Source organism: Gadus macrocephalus, chromosome 15 (genome assembly GCF_031168955.1).
Source record: "Gadus macrocephalus chromosome 15, ASM3116895v1".
NCBI classification, from domain to species: Eukaryota; Metazoa; Chordata; class Actinopteri; order Gadiformes; family Gadidae; genus Gadus; species Gadus macrocephalus.
In genome coordinates this window covers 6892447-6909684 of record NC_082396.1, presented here as the reverse complement: position 1 = coordinate 6909684, position 17238 = coordinate 6892447, and the positions used below count along the sequence as shown (strand labels likewise).

Below are 17238 nucleotides of genomic sequence, written 5' to 3'. Positions count from 1 at the left end.
TTTTTATGTGACACTGTTAACACATAATCAAATGTCAATTAAATCCCAAGTGTGGAAAACCAAGCCACACTCCTCATCACAATCGTTGTCCGTTACTCTTGATGCTTTTCATGACAAATCAGGCTTTAAAAAGGGAATTTTTTTTTTTTTTTTCAAGAACATTTTACGTGGGTGATTACAAACAGATTATCCGAGGTGTTCTCGGTCAGTCTTATTACCGTAACCCTATAAATACAGAGGTGAGCGCCGTGGTAATGCTGCACCATATGGCACTGCTGGTGGACCATGCAAATGGAGGGAGAGGGTCTTTAGGGACCATAACGATTTATTGGTACATAAAAATATGTAAATTTATACTCCCCGAAGACCCTCTCCCTCCGAATCCTGCCATTTGCATGGTCCTCCAGCAGTGCCAGCAGTGCCGTGGTGCAGCATTACACACAGGGCTCACGGCTGTATTCATAGGGTTACGGTAATAAGACTGATCGAGAACCCCCTTTTTAATGCCTGATTTGTCATGAAAGGCATCAAGAGGAACGGACAATAATATAACGATTGTGATGAGTGGCTTGGTTTTCAACACACTTACACACCGATTATGTGCTTACAGTACCACATAAAAATATCATGTTAATGACACATGTTGGACAGATTATTCCATACAGTCGCGCCGTCAGATATGCATACTGTGACGGGATTAAATATAGAGAATTTTCATTTAGATTCTAAGGAGATGTTTCTGGAGTTATAACTGAGAAATAACGCAGTTGACTTAAATTATTCTGATTACATAGATTTAACGCATGATACGGGTTGAAATTAAATGTATGAAGGGCGATGAAAAAAAGTTCTTCTCCCTCTACATTTCTTCGGTCCGACCACCACACAGAGTCTGTGTTGCCAATTCTCCTTGTCCTCCAAACCATGCGTACGCATGGGTCAGCGTTTGCTTAGGTAGTTTGCGCACATTATCCCGTCAAGTTAGTTTTTATAGATCACAACCTTGGCGTGGAAAGTCACGTACGCCACTTTCAGCCCTGTTTTGTGCGTACGCAACGATTTTAAATGAGACCCCTGATCCATAAAGGATTCTGAACCCTGCCGACCATCATGAAGAAACAACAAGGCCACCTCGTCTAATGGCTGAGAAGCATACAGCTTTTAAAGTCAATTTGATCTTATTCATTGGAGGTACTAAACCTAGTTTAGGGCAAGTTTAGGGAACTTTTAGGCTACTCTGTTCCTAGGGGGCCCTCAAGGTCTGTAGAATATAGAATGTGGGTACGACGGTAATTTACACTTCTGAGATGAGTATTACCTGTGTGTGAAAATAATGTTGGTCATCTCCGAATGGTGCCGAGCTTCAATGGGGCTGACGTAAGGAATTTTGGGACGGCATTATCTCTTTCCTTTCTGAAAGGAGGGTCCAGCCTGTGTACCCTCTGCTAAAGGATTTAAGAAAAAGAAGCATTGAAGCACCTTCCAGATGCATACTTCCAGATGCACCTTCCACCTGCCAGATGCATACTTCCACTCCGGCCAGACGGGGCACTGTAGCGCACTCCGGCCAGGAGGGGCGCTGTAGCGCACCTCGGCCAGCAGGGGCGCTGTAGCGCACTCCTGCCAGCAGGGGCGATGTAGCGCACTCTGCAACCTCCGCCACCGCGAGAAGGAAAACATTAGACTCTCAGCAAGCTGCAGTCAATGAGCTGCCAGTGGTTCCCAGTTTACAGTTCATCTGATTCTAGAAGTATTCTAGTTCCTCGGAGCCCGGAGCCCCTGTAGAGCGGACACACTGACCTCAGATCTCACGGAGCCCGGAGCCACTATAGAGAGGAACCCCAGAGCCCCCGTAAAGTGGACCCCCAGACCTTGGATCTATTTATCATCCCGTCATGAATGAAGTGGAGGGGCTGCGGCTCCGCAGGCTGAACCGACCCCAGGTCATCACGGACGATCTGCACATGCCCCAGAGCAAGGGCTCCAGGTGGGAGAATACGAACAACCACAACATTCTGAATACATATTGTCTGAGAACCAGGGGACAGGAGGCAGGGACCAGGAGGCAGGGAGCAGGAGACACGAACCTGGAGGCAGGAGATAGGAGGCGGGAGGCAGGAACCAGGAGGAAGGGACCGGAGGCAGGGCGTGTGTTGTTGTCCCAGTGTAGAACGCACCAGCAGGCAGGGCCGGTGTTGTGTCGAGATCTGTTTCCCCGTCGAGATGTGTTTCCCCTAGTCCCAGATAATGACTGTCAGGATGCGTTCCCCCTGTTCTAAATGGTCAAATTGAATGATATCAGCCTGAAAATCACAGCACTTATCTGTTGTGGGGAAATAAGTCAGCAGTATGAATTTGAAAGATGTGTGAGCCTCCTTTCCTATGGAACAGAGGGGGAACAGTATCTGACAGTAATATTCCAAGCTGTCAGGATGCGTTCCCCCTGTTCTAAATGGTCAAATTGAATGATATCAGCCTGAAAATCACAGCACTTATCTCTTGTGGGGAAATAAGTCAGCAGTATGAATTTGAAAGATGTGTGAGCCTCCTTTCCTATGGAACAGAGGGCCTTTTCGGGTAATTTCGGACGGGGGCGGGGACTAGGGGAAACACATCTCGACGGGGAAACAGATCTCGACACAACACCGGCCCTATACATCTGGGGGCCCTTAGCAGGATCATTTTGGGGCCCTGCTCTGCGGTTGATAGAGTAGTTTTGCCTCAGAGAACATGCAACTGTATGCATTCAAAACCCTTATGGTTTTTATCCGTACTTCTTTGAACATGATTTGCCTCAATTATTTTACTACTACTACTAAGTTTACTCACTGAAACAGTCAAAGTATTACGCACTTACCACATTTCTACTTTTCTTTATTGTCTGAATGTTGTAAATGTAGAAAATGAAGTTTTTCTGTTTGTTGTCCATGCATCACACATTGTTTAATTGCAATGTAGTATAGTAGAGCTATAAGTGGGTGAAAAATCTGCTATGCAAAGTAAAGGTAAATCAGTTATTATGTGTCTTCAGTGATGTTTAATATAGTAATGTCAATTAACAGGGCAACGCTCCGCTCGCTTAGGGCTACCAAAGGGCTAGAACCGGCCCTGGGGGAGAGAGCGGGAGAGAGGCGATGTCGGACAAAAGTAGCAAGCTTCGTTTAGCTTTGTCATGTACCGTATTGTCATCATCGCGGTTGCCAGTTTGGGATAAGTCAAACCAGCTGAATCAAACATCATGCTCCTTGCTTGTTGCCCTTTATACAGTCAGACCTCTATAGTCTATGGGACAGACAGACACAGTAACAATTCTTAATTCCAATATTGTTTTCTTAAACTTATATGAGCTGTATGTTTTTAATGTTTCCTTTCTTGTTAAAGGAGAAATCTGGTGTAAAATGGATCAGGGATATGTTGAGTATGATAACGAGTTGGAATGTGTTCACCGATTCTATCAAAACGCTATTAACTAGGAGCGATAGGGGCATGTCTCATGGTAAAAACGAAATAGCTATTTTAAACCACTTACAAGGCTAAAGTAGCCTGAAACCTCTTTGGTAGTATAAAAAGGGTCTTAACATATGAAACGAGGCATTGATAAATGTGTAAATATTGTTTATTAAAAAGGACATTTTTATACACACAATACCATCAGTAGCTCACCCGTCTACGCTGAGGCGGCAGTAGCTCAGGAGGTAGAGCGGGCTGGCTGGTAACCACAAGGTTGCTAGTTCGATCCACGGCTCCTCCTAGTGTCGAGGTGTCCCTGAGCAAGGCACCTCGTCACGTTGCTTGTCGAGGTGACAACGTGACATTTTCTCATATAAAAAACGTTACATTCAAACATCGCACCGACCGGCATATCAACACAGAAGTCACATGATCTTAAAAGAGACAGTGTCCCTATAACACGGAACGAAAACATGTCAATAACACAGTATGGTGAATTATTTCTATAGAGTCCACCACAAGACTACACTTTGTTGCTCTAATGTAATAGTACCCTCCTCCTTGAGCCTCCCGAAATGCCTTTACACTTTGTTGCTCAAACTTAATAATACACTTAATATTTTCTTATGTTTTGTGTGTATGCTATGTGTGACTGTAGGCTACTGCTGCCTGTCTTGGCCAGGACACTGGAAGAGATGTTTAATCTCAATGACGATTACTATTTTCAACTAACCAATAGTATTTGCCTTGCTTTTTAAAATATCAATGCACTTTTTAGCCCTGAATAACAGTAAAAGCTATTTAATAATTAATTTGCATGCATAGTATAGTCACATTAATAACAGAAGAAGATACAACACCTTATTAATCCTTCTCTGCATATGGCCCCTCCTATGGGGGGGGGGGTCGATCGATGGCCACAGCAGGTTGTAGGGCCCCTGCCTTGCTCATGGGCAGGGCAGGAGTGTTATTTCCTCAAACTGATTCTTAAAATAATAAATGAGGAAGAATAACGCAACGCTGTTGGATGTATTGGATGTTAGAATCTGAATAATCATAATCATTATTCATATTCAAGGCACCTAGAGTGTTCCATAGTGAGGCACTAGCGAGTACCGCTCTAGTCACTACACTAGGTGTTGATAGTGACCGCTCTAGGAGCTACAGTAGGTGATGCTAGTGACCGCTCTAGTCACTACACTAGGTGTTGATAGTGAGGACCGCTCTAGGAGCTTCAGCAGGTGTTGATAGTGACCGCTCTAGGAGCTACAGTAGGTGTTGATAGTGACCGCTCTAGGAGCTACAGTAGGTGTTGATAGTGACCGCTCTAGGAGCTACAGTAGGTGTTGATAGTGACCGCTCTAGGAGCCACTGTAGGTGTTGTTAGTGACCGCTCTAGGAGCTACAGTAGGTGTTGATAGTGACCGCTCTAGGAGCTACAGTAGGTGTTGATAGTGACCGCTCTAGGAGCTACAGTAGGTGATGATAGTGACCGCTCTAGGAGCTACAGTAGGTGTTGATAGTGACCGCTCTAGGAGCTACAGTAGGTGTTGATAGTGACCGCTCTAGGAGCTACAGTAGGTGTTGATAGTGACCGCTCTAGGAGCTACAGTAGGTGATGCTAGTGAGTACCACTCTAGGAGCTACAGTAGGTGTTGATAGTGAGTACCGCTCTAGGAGCTACAGTAGGTGTTGATAGTGAGTACCGCTCTAGGAGCTACAGTAGGTGTTGATAGTGAGGACCGCTGTAGGAGCTACAGTAGGTGATGATAGTGACCGCTCTAGGAGCTACAGTAGGTGTTGATAGTGACCGCTCTAGGAGCTACAGTAGGTGTTGATAGTGAGTACCGCTCTAGGAGCTACAGTAGGTGTTGATAGTGACCGCTCTAGGAGCTACAGTAGGTGTTGATAGTGACCGCTCTAGGAGCTACAGTAGGTGATGATAGTGACCGCTCTAGGAGCTACAGTAGGTGATGCTAGTGACCGCTCTAGGAGCTACAGTAGGTGTTGATAGTGACCGCTCTAGGAGCTACAGTAGGTGATGCTAGTGACCGCTCTAGGAGCTACAGTAGGTGTTGATAGTGACCGCTCTAGGAGCTACAGTAGGTGTTGATAGTGAGGACCGCTCTAGGAGCTACAGTAGGTGTTGATAGTGACCGCTCTAGGAGCTACAGTAGGTGTTGATAGTGACCGCTCTAGGAGCTACAGTAGGTGTTGATAGTGAGGACCGCTCTAGGAGCTACAGTAGGTGTTGATAGTGAGTACCGCTCTAGGAGCTACAGTAGGTGTTGATAGTGACCGCTCTAGGAGCTACAGTAGGTGTTGATAGTGACCGCTCTAGGAGCTACAGTAGGTGATGCTAGTGACCGCTCTAGTCACTACACTAGGTGTTGATAGTGAGGACCGCTCTAGGAGCTTCAGCAGGTGTTGATAGTGACCGCTCTAGGAGCTACAGTAGGTGTTGATAGTGACCGCTCTAGGAGCTACAGTAGGTGTTGATAGTGACCGCTCTAGGAGCTACAGTAGGTGTTGATAGTGACCGCTCTAGGAGCCACTGTAGGTGTTGTTAGTGACCGCTCTAGGAGCTACAGTAGGTGTTGATAGTGACCGCTCTAGGAGCTACAGTAGGTGTTGATAGTGACCGCTCTAGGAGCTACAGTAGGTGATGATAGTGACCGCTCTAGGAGCTACAGTAGGTGTTGATAGTGACCGCTCTAGGAGCTACAGTAGGTGTTGATAGTGACCGCTCTAGGAGCTACAGTAGGTGTTGATAGTGACCGCTCTAGGAGCTACAGTAGGTGATGCTAGTGACCGCTCTAGTCACTACACTAGGTGTTGATAGTGAGGACCGCTCTAGGAGCTTCAGCAGGTGTTGATAGTGACCGCTCTAGGAGCTACAGTAGGTGTTGATAGTGACCGCTCTAGGAGCTACAGTAGGTGATGCTAGTGACCGCTCTAGGAGCTACAGTAGGTGTTGATAGTGACCGCTCTAGGAGCTACAGTAGGTGTTGATAGTGACCGCTCTAGGAGCTACAGTAGGTGTTGATAGTGAGGACCGCTCTAGGAGCTACAGTAGGTGTTGATAGTGAGTACCGCTCTAGGAGCTACAGTAGGTGATGATAGTGACCGCTCTAGGAGCTACACTAGGTGTTGATAGTGACCGCTCTAGGAGCTACAGTAGGTGTTGATAGTGACCGCTCTAGGAGCTACAGTAGGTGTTGATAGTGACCGCTCTAGGAGCTACAGTAGGTGATGATAGTGACCGCTCTAGGAGCTACAGTAGGTGATGATAGTGACCGCTCTAGGAGCTACAGTAGGTGATGCTAGTGACCGCTCTAGGAGCTACAGTAGGTGTTGATAGTGACCGCTCTAGGAGCTACAGTAGGTGTTGATAGTGACCGCTCTAGGAGCTACAGTAGGTGTTGATAGTGACCGCTCTAGGAGCTACAGTAGGTGTTGATAGTGACCGCTCTAGGAGCTACAGTAGGTGTTGATAGTGACCGCTCTAGGAGCTACAGTAGGTGTTGATAGTGAGGACCGCTCTAGGAGCTACAGTAGGTGTTGATAGTGAGTACCGCTCTAGGAGCTACAGTAGGTGTTGATAGTGACCGCTCTAGCAGCTACAGTAGGTGTTGATAGTGACCGCTCTAGGAGCTACAGTAGGTGTTGAGAGTGAATACTGCTCTAGGAGCTACAGTAGGCGTTGATAGTGACCGATCTAGGAGCTACAGTAGGTGTTGATAGTGACCGCTCTGGGAGCTCTTGACAGTGAGTGTGCTCACACTGTGTGACGCTCTCCCAGTAGCTACAGTGGGAAGGTGTTCCGGGTGGTGCTGGTGTCCCTGGCGGTGTTCCTGTTGTTCCCGCTCCTGGTGGTGTGTCTGATCCTCGAGTCTCCGATCCAACCCGACGTCCTCAGGTAGGACGGCGGCTCACTGCTGCCCTTCACCACCTCATCCATCCCACTGGTTTATCACATCACAGCGAATCACAACGATCCCCAGGCAGATGGAGAAATAATAAGGACAATTAGGAAGTGATAAAATGTGATATAAAAGACACAAATGCAATGCACAAATATTATACAAATATAAACATGAAAATACAGTTAGGCAAATACTGTATTTTATATATATATATATATATATATATATATATATATATATATTTATTACTGTATTTTATATATATATATATACCCCCACACAGAAATTTGCGTAAACTTCACATATTCCCTAAAATGCGCACCAAATTTTCATAAAACTACCTAGGGGGAGGTATGTGTGTAGGACTAACATACATGATGGGATGGGAGGTGATACTATGGGAAGTGATACTATGGGAGGTGATTGTATGTGATGGTATGTGCTGTGATACTAAGCGATGTGATGTGATGGTATGGGATGTGATGGTATGGTGTATGATGTTATGTGCTGTGCTTTGGTGCTCCCCGCTGGGCTTTGGTGTGGTGTCCAGGCTGAGCGAGCCCCCGGTGATGAGCGGATGCTATGAGCCCAACCTGGAGCTCAGGGACGCCCAGAGGCTGTTCGAGGACCAGATCCAAGGCCCCGAGTCCATCGTCAACATCGGCGGTACGTGGGGACATGAGGGATAGCTGGTCCACATCTATGAGGTCCCACAGAGCAGCTAACACTGGTCCACATCCATGAGGTCCCACAGAGCAGATAACCCTGGTCCACATCCATGAGGTCCCACAGAGCAGCTAACCCTGGTCCACATCCATGAGGTCCCACAGAGCAGCTAACTGATCCTTGAGGAGGAACATCATCTATTGATCAGAAGGATCATTATCTATTGATCCATTAAGGAGAAGCATTATCTCTGATCAGAAGGAGCCTTATCTATTGATCCTTTAGAAGGAACAATATCTATTGATCCTTCAGTAGGAACAATATCTATTGATCCTTCAGTAGGAGCAATATCTATTGATCAGAAGGAGCATTATTTATTGATCCTTTCATTGAAGAAGGGTCATTTCATGCAGCTAATTTGAGGCAGATAATTTAAGAAAGATCATTTTACATAGATAATCTAATATAGGTAATATTATCCTTGTATGTATGAGGTATAAATAAGATCATCATTCATTGAACCCATCCCTCTGAAATGCCCATGTGCTAAATCCTCTCCTCCCCAAGGTCAAAGGTCACCTGGTTTCCGTGTTGTGTCTGCTGGGTGTCAGTGGGTCAGAGTGGATACAGGCTGAGGGTGTCTTAGGGTCAGGGTGATACAGGCTGAGGGTGTCTGTGGGTCAGGGTGATGCAGGCTGAGGGTGTCAGTGGGTCAGAGTGGATACAGGCTGAGGGTGTCTTAGGGTCAGGGTGATACAGGCTGAGGGTGTCTTAGGGTCAGGGTGATACAGGCTGAGGGTGTCTTAGGGTCAGGGTGATACAGGCTGAGGGTGTCTTAGGGTCAGGGTGATACAGGCTGAGGGTGTCTGTGGGTCAGGGTGATACAGGCTGAGGGGGTCAGTGGGTCAGGGTGATACAGGCTGAGGGGGTCTTAGGGTCAGGGTGATACAGGCTGAGGGTGTTTGTTGGTCAGGGTGATGGAGGCTGAGGGTGTTTGTTGGTCAGGGTGATGGAGGCTGAGGGTGTTTGTTGGTCAGGGTGATGGAGGCTGAGGGTGTTTGTTGGTCAGGGTGATGGAGGCTGAGGGTGTCTTAGGGTCAGGGTGATGGAGGCTGAGGGTGTCAGTGGGTCAGGGTGATGGAGGCTGAGGGTGTCAGTGGGTCAGGGTGATACAGGCTGAGGGTGTCTTAGAGTCAGGGTGATGGAGGCTGAGGGTGTCAGTGGGTCAGGGTGATACAGGCTGAGGGTGTCTAAGGGTCAGGGTGATACAGGCTGAGGGTGTCTAAGGGTCAGGGTGATACAGGCTGAGGGTGTCTAAGGGTCAGGGTGATACAGACTGAGGGTGTTTGTTGGTCGGGGTGATGGAGGCTGAGGGTGTTTGTTGGTCAGGGTGATGGAGGCTGAGGGTGTTTGTTGGTCAGGGTGATGGAGGCTGAGGGTGTCTTAGGGTCAGGGTGATACAGGCTGAGGGTGTCTTAGGGTCAGGGTGATGGAGGCTGAGGGTGTCTTAGGGTCAGGGTGATGGAGGCTGAGGGTGGTATGCTGGCTGTCTGTTTGATTGAAGCAGTGCTCTGCTCTCCTCTTGCAGACGTCCTCTACACCGGGACCGCCGACGGCAAGATCCTGAAGCTGGTGGGCCGGAGGTCGTACCTGGTGGCCCGGCTGGGACAGCCCCCCTGCGGTGAGTGTTTTTACCGTCAGGGCGTTTAGCAGATGCTTACGCCACAGCGACCTATAACGTAGGGCTGTACGGTATGGACTAAAATGTACATCACGGTATGATTTGAGGCATAGACGGTAACGGTATTATATCACGGTATGTTCATTTTATCTTCTAATTTCAATATAAATGCTTCTGAAGGGGTAAAATATTGGCTAGGCAGCAAAAGTGCGTATAAGAAATGCAAAATCTTTTCTCAAGTTACTTCCATCTCTGAAAAACACAAATATTTAATAGTATGGATTTCTTTCTCCACTTGCTCCAGACCTTGCCGTATAATTTTAGCATCTCAATTTGGCTGAAGTGTGTGCGGGCAGGTAGCGCGTCCCTGGGATCGAGTGTCTTGACCATCTCTTTAAAGCCCTTTCTATCGATGTTTTTGAAGGGACCATGTCCTTACACAGCTAAACAGTGACGTGTTTTTTTATCTCGTTCCACCGCTGGCTTTTTTTGTCATCAGGACTGGCTTTGGAAAATGCCTGCGGAAGCGATGTCTGCGATGCAGAGACAGCTTCACGCTACCAGCGCGTGTCTCGTACGGTGTGGAATGAGAGCTTGTGAAGGGACTATTGCGCAAGCACGCAGGCATGCGGCAAGCGCGCCTGCGTGCTTGCGCAATAGCATACTGCCTGAGAAGGCAGTATCGCTGTGAAATCTGTCCCTCGGAAAAGAAACGTTGCGCCGGATTGAAAAGGGAACTACGTTTCGTTACCATATTTTCAGTAGTTGCGCATAACTTTACTTTTTACATGAAAAAGTAGTTATGTTACTTGTTCTTACTTACTTTATAACGCGTTGCACACAACACTGTCTACCGGTCACACCGGTCTCACGGTAATGTCAAAATCAATACCGTAGTGCAAATTCACAGCGGTGTACTTTCTAAACCGTTTATACTGTACACCCCTGCTATAACGGTTCATGCACGCATTCACACACCGATTGCGGACCACGCGAGGGGATAGTTAGAGTTAGGTGACTTGCTCAGGAACACCGCAACACTGCACCCTTCCGGTAACAAGTCAACCCACGTGTGTGTGTGTGTGTGTGTGTGTGTGTGTGTGTGTGTGTGTGTGTGTGTGTGTGTGTGTGTGTGTGTGTGTGTGTGTGTGTGTGTGTGTGTGTGTGTGTGTGTGTGTGTGTGTGTGTGTGTGTGTGTGAGCAGCAGAGGGTCGGGAGTCAGATATGAACTGTTCACTCTTCTCTCCTCCATTTTGTTTCCACATGGCGTTGTGAAACTTTAGTTTCCTCTCAGATTCCATCGGTTAGAGGTTGCCTCACGCTCCGATACGTTAAGACACCCAGATGGGGACACCTGACTGACACAGCCCCTGATTGGCTCAGCCACACAGATGGGGTCACCCGACTGCACAGCCCCTGATTGGCTGAGCCACACAGATGGGGTCATCCGACTGCACAGCCCCTGATTGGCTGAGCCAAACAGATGGGGTCAGCTGACTGCACGGCCCCTGATTGGCTGAGCCACCCAGATGGGGTCACCTGACTGGCACTGCCCTTGATTGGCTTAGCCACCCAGATGGGGTCACCTGACTGGCACAGCCCCTGATTGGCTGACCCAACACACCCCTTCTGGCGTGTGAGGCTCCCAGGGTCCTGTTGATTTTGGCCCATCTTCTGACTTTGTGTTTAACCAATGATGTAATAATCTCCCAGAAGCCCCGGGCATGCCCACAGCTATGGACCGACGCCAAACACCTTGATATTGCATGATCTGTCAAATTCATAACCCTAGTGTCGTCTGTCCTTTTATAGCATGTACAGCTCTGAACAAAGCAGGTAGACAGACGAATACAGGTTCCTGTGTTTACACAGAATAACATACAGTAGTAATACTGTATTAAAACTGTTATAATGTTAATACAGTGGAACAATAATCACTGTGTCCAGGATATCTCTCTGTCGCTCTGTGTCTCTCTGTCTCTCTGTCTGTCTGCATAGTTAAGTATGAAACTGGATGGGACTTTTATTTTGATAGTACTGGTTTCAGGCACCACGGAGGCGGAGCCTGTGTGTGGCCGGCCCCTGGGCATGAGAGTCGGCCCCAATGGGACGCTGTTCGTGGCCGACGCCTACCTGGGAGTGTTTGAGGTCAACCCCACCACAGGTCAGTGACGCGCACAGCAGCTATGTGACAGGGTTAATGAGGAGGTGACGGGGTTAATGAGGAGGTGACGGGGTTAATGAGGAGGTGACGGGGTTAATGAGGAGGTGACGGGGTTAATGAGGAGGTGACGGGGTTAATGAGGAGGTGACGGGGTTAATGAGGAGGTGACAGGGTTAAAGAGGAGGTGACAGGGTTAATGAGGTGACGGGGTTAATGAGGAGGTGACGGGGTTAATGAGGAGGTGACGGGGTTAATGAGGAGGTGACGGGGTTAATGAGGTGACGGGGTTAATGAGGTGACGGGGTTAATGAGGAGGTGACAGGTTAATGAGGAGGTGACAGGTTAATGAGGAGGTGACAGGGTTAATGAGGAGGTGACGGGGTTAATGAGGAGGTGACGGGGTTAATGAGGAGGTGACAGGTTAATGAGGAGGTGACGGGGTTAATGAGGAGATGACAGGGATAATGAGGAGGAGCTTACAGGGTTAATGAGGAGGGGACCGGATTAATGAGGTTGTGACAGGGTTAATGGGGAGGAGGTGACGGGGTTAATGAGGAGGTGACAGGGTTAATGACTGTGGTGTGTTGGTGAAGGGGAGGTGACCCGGCTGGTGTCGGGGGGCCAGGTGGTGGCGGGCAGGAAGCTGTCGTTCATCAACGACCTGGATGTGACGGCCGACGGCAGGAAGGTGTACTTCACCGACTCCAGCAGCAGGTGGCAGCGCAGAGACTACCTGCTGCTCATCATGGAGGCCACCGCCGACGGCCGGTAGGTCACGTGTGTGTATCGTTATTGGGGTTGTGTGTGTGTGTGTGTGTGTTGTTTGTGGGGTTGTGTGTGTGTTTTTGTAAATGCATGTGTTTTTTGTGTGTGTGTTATTTTGAGTGTGTGTGTGTGTGTTTTTGTGCAGGTATGTGTTTTTTTTTACGTACGTGTTTTAAGATGTGTGTGTGTGTGTGTGTTTTAACCTGTGCCTGTGTTTGACGTGTGCGTGTGCAGCGTGCTGGAGTACGACATGGACAGCAGGGAGGTTACCGTGGTGATGGAGAACCTCCGCTTCCCCAACGGCATCCAGCTGCTCCCCGACGAGGAGTCGGTCCTCGTGGCCGAGACCACCATGGCCCGGATCCGCAGGTCTGTCTGTCTGCCTGCCTGTCTGAGTGTCTGTCTGTCTGTCTGTCTGTCTGTCTGTCTGTCTGTCTGTCTGTCTGTCTGTCTGCCTGCCTGTCTGAGTGTCTGTCTGTCTGTCTGTCTGTCTGTCTGTCTTCACCGTCTGTCTCTCCTCAGGGTCCACGTGTCGGGTCTGAACAAGGGCGGGATGGACATGTTTGTGGAGAACCTGCCCGGTTTCCCTGACAACATCCGGCCCAGCTCCACAGGGGGGTACTGGGTCGCCATGGCAACCATCCGCCCCAACCCCGGCTTCTCCATGATGGACTTCCTGGCCCAGAGACCGTGGGTCAAGAAGCTGGTCTTCAAGGTGGGTCTGAGCATCAGCAGCCGAGGACTAACGAGCTCCTTGGATGGGCTGAATGGACCGGAGCATATCTGGGAGGAGCAGGGAGGAACCTTTCCCTAACTTCTCTTTCTCGCTCTCGCTCTCTCTCTCGCTCTCGCCCTCTCGCCCTCTCGCCCTCTCGCCCTCTCTCTCTCTCTCTCTCTCTCTCTCTCTCTCTCTCTCTCTCTCTCTCTCTCTCTCTCTCTCTCTCTCTCTCTCTCTCTCTCTCTCTCTCTCTCTCTCTCTCTCTCTCTCTCTCTCTCTCTCTCTCTCTCTCTCTCTCTCTCTCTCTCTCTCAGGTCTTCAGCCGGGAGGTGCTGATGAAGATGGCTCCGCCCTACAGCCTGGTGGTGGAGCTGCATGAGGGTGGGGTTTGCACCCGCAGCCTCCACGACCCCCAGGGGCTGGTGGCGGCCTACGTCAGCGAGGCCCACGAGCACGACGGCTACCTGTACCTGGGCTCCTTCCACTCGCCCTACATCAGCCGGCTGCAGCTCCGCAAGGCCTGAGGGGGAGGGGGGAGGAGGGAGGGGGGAGGGGGGATAGGGTGGAGCTGGAGGTGAGGGGATGAGAGGTGGATGAACATGAATACATGTGTGTGTGTGTGTGTGTGTGTGTGTGTGTGTGTGTGTGTGTGTGTGTGTGTGTGTGTGTGTGTGTGTGTGTGTGTGTGTGTGTGTGTGTGTGTGTGTGTGTGTGTGTGTGTGGTCGCTATACTTCCCGTCGATCCACAACGTGCCAAATCCTTTTTTTGTTCTTAGTTTCCTTATTTGCACTTTAATTTATTGGTTTTGCACGGTTCACCCTCATCTTCCTCTTCGTCCATCGCTCGTCCAGTATTTAAAACGGCTTTGCTGCGTCCCAGGTACCGGACCATTACCCCGTGGACCAATCAGGTCACAGCCTGGGATGTCATTCAAGATGGCCGACGTAGGGCTGCTCAGTAACCAATCCCAGTGTCTAGTTTCTCACATCACGCCTAGCAACTGTTCCCTGGCCACGCAGTTGATTTTAAATACAAACCCGGTGTCTCATTAACACATCGACTGAGGACAGATACTGCACTAGTTGAATATAACTAGTGTAAACTAGTTATACACTAGTTATATACAACTAGTATATAACTATAATTCTATATAGCTATAGTCATATTCTAGTTGTATGTAATCATGTATATATAACTAGTATATAACTATAGTTATATAAAATTTGTATGTATAGTTATCTACAACTATAGTTGTAGATAACTGTACTCTGTATAGTTATTTATAACTAGTATATAACTATATATTTATATATAACTATACTCTATATAGTCATATATAACTATATTTATATATAACTATACTCTATATAGTTATATAGAACTATTATATAACTATACTCTATAGTCACATAGAACTATATAGTCATATCTAACTAGTATATAACTATTCTGCCCCAATGCACTGTTTAAACTCACTTGCCCGTTTAACGTCTTCGCCCAAGTTATATTGAACACATTGAAAGTTTCTATGTAACAGAGTGAAATTTGTCCATGTTGCGTTCCTGACCGAGTCGTCACTCTGTGAAGCCGTGTCTTCCTAACTTTGTGTTCGCAGCCCTGCGGAAAATAAAAAACTGTTTTAAACTACCCAACGAGTCTGTGATTTCTGGTGTCTTCCACCGACGGAACTCAAACCGGGTTATTAGGGGACCCAGGAATAAACGTATGAAGCAATGTAAAGTAATGTGGAATATAAACAATATTCTCCTACTGGAGATGTTCAGTTTGGGTTTGGTTCAGAGCCCTCTGTACACCGAGAGTGGGATAAGGTCTTCTGGCTGGCTGAAGTACCACAGCTGGCCAGTGGCCAACGGAGAATAATAAGTCAAAGTTGGATCAAACTAATAGTGCATATATTTCAGTACTTTTTTTTCATACTGGGGGGCAGCGGGGTGGCCAATCTCTGACCAGGGGGGGCCGTGGCCCCCCTGGTCCCCATGTGGCTACGCCCCTGATCATAAGATGTCAATATCAAACCTGTTATGAGTGACCCTCTTTTTCACAGGAGAGGTATCCCCATTTGTGGTCAGACACTGTACTGTACAGTACTACGCTGCTGGGTCACGGTCCAACTGAAAACATGAAGCCACTCAAAAAGAGCGCCATTCATTCGGAGTATGTAGTACCTATTACAGCCAGAAGGGGGCGGTGTCGTCTTGAGTCCTTTGAAGAGCACTGCACTACCGTTCCGTCCACAACATCTAGGAGATGGCTTTATCAGGGACAGCAGCCGATAAGCAGATTTTTAAATATTATTGATTATTTTTAGATTTAACTTGGCAGGTCAATTTATGTCTGTTGGGTAGTTGGCCCTTATTTTCACCGCCACATGTTTACAAAAACAGACACCACACTACATATAGGGTATAGAGACTTTACCTTGTATTAAAGGGGACATATTATAACACCAGCTGTGAGTGTGATTAGCCTTACAAGCCGTTTCGAAAATCTTCTAAACGGCTTGTAAGGCTAATCACACTAACACCTGGTGGTATACTATGTCCCCTTTAATGTACAGTAAACTGGTGTGTGTCGGTCTGTGAACACTTAAACTTAAATGCAGAGAGCAAGAGATGGAGAGAGACAAGAAATCTCTCTCTCACAGAGACGAGGGGAGAATAGAGACGTGACCTTGACTAGGTAAACAGCATGCAGGCCTCTAGTCTGCGTGGTTGCTAGGCTAACCTCTCCATCATGGCTCTGAGAGACAGACCTCCGCACAGGCCCATGTGTTCTGAATGCACAACACTCGCCCTGACGGAGCTGCTGGTATCAGACTCTTACCTGGTCCTACTGGGTCAGGTCCTAGTATCAGTACTGGTCCTCACTGGGTCAGGGTCCTAGTATCAGTACTGGGTCAGGTCCTAGCATCAGTACTGGCCCTACTGGGTCAGGTCCTAGTATCAGTACTGGGTCAGGTCCTAGCATCAGTACTGGTCCTACTGGGTCAGGTCCTAGTATCAGTACTGGGTCAGGTCCTAGTATCACTGCAGTATCAGTACCTTCTATCCTTAAATCTGACGTTAAAAAATAAATCTCTCTTACTCCATTGGACAATGAGATGTTTAATGGCTACCACACCGAACAGAAAACAAGCATACAGTTCTTTAAAGATGAACAAGTAAACTGACGTTCTCCAGTAGCATGCCGTGATGTGTCCATTTGAGTTTCGTTTTTTTTTCTTTCTTTTTTTGTTTTACAAATAAGCTTGTGTTGAAATCGACAAAAGTACACCTGGAGATATTTGACGGAACAGTTTGGCGTGTTGTGGAATGGATGGTGTTCAAATATATTGATCTGTTGAACATACAGCCTCTTGTAGACCAATCTGTAAATACAGCTGCCAAATATATCATCAAAATATACATCTCCACCTGGGACCAGTCCTGGGGTTTACCTGATGGTAAGCGGTGAGCGCGTGGTTGACTTCTCCTCCTCCTCAACACCTGGCAGGGCGGAGCTCCCCTTACAGAGGAGGAGCTCTGTAAGTGAGGACCCTCCTCCATGCTAGCCCAACCGCTGAAGCACTCGGACTCTGAGCTCGCTTGTGCTCACCCCGGCTCCGGTGGGACGACTGACACGCCTCGGCCCGTCCGATCAGACGCACTACGGAAGTCGCTCGGATCCAGACAATACGCAACCTTACCTCCCCGGTTCCGACAAAAAACACAAAATTCTTTGACAGTTTGAGGAATAGACTCTTTGAGCTAACTGTTTCACAATCTTAAAAAGTGTGTCATTTAGGTCAGTGTAAATATGATGACGTCCTGTCATGTCTTTGTAGATGCTTGCAGTGGCTCAGGGTCA

At 48.0% G+C, this 17238-nt stretch overlaps 1 protein-coding gene across 1 annotated transcript; it reads left to right on the top strand.

Moving 5' to 3' along the window:
* The first annotated feature begins 1645 nt into the window (after nt 1–1645).
* Nucleotides 1646–15018, top strand: apmap (adipocyte plasma membrane associated protein). Its single transcript, XM_060073011.1, has 9 exons — nt 1646–1987; nt 7253–7369; nt 7927–8042; nt 9631–9723; nt 11771–11887; nt 12481–12655; nt 12887–13021; nt 13175–13367; nt 13685–15018. Exons 1-9 carry the CDS (start codon nt 1896–1898, stop codon nt 13892–13894), a joined length of 1248 nt encoding a protein of 415 aa, XP_059928994.1. The 5' UTR covers nt 1646–1895; the 3' UTR covers nt 13895–15018.
* The last annotated feature ends 2220 nt before the right edge of the window (nt 15019–17238 follow it).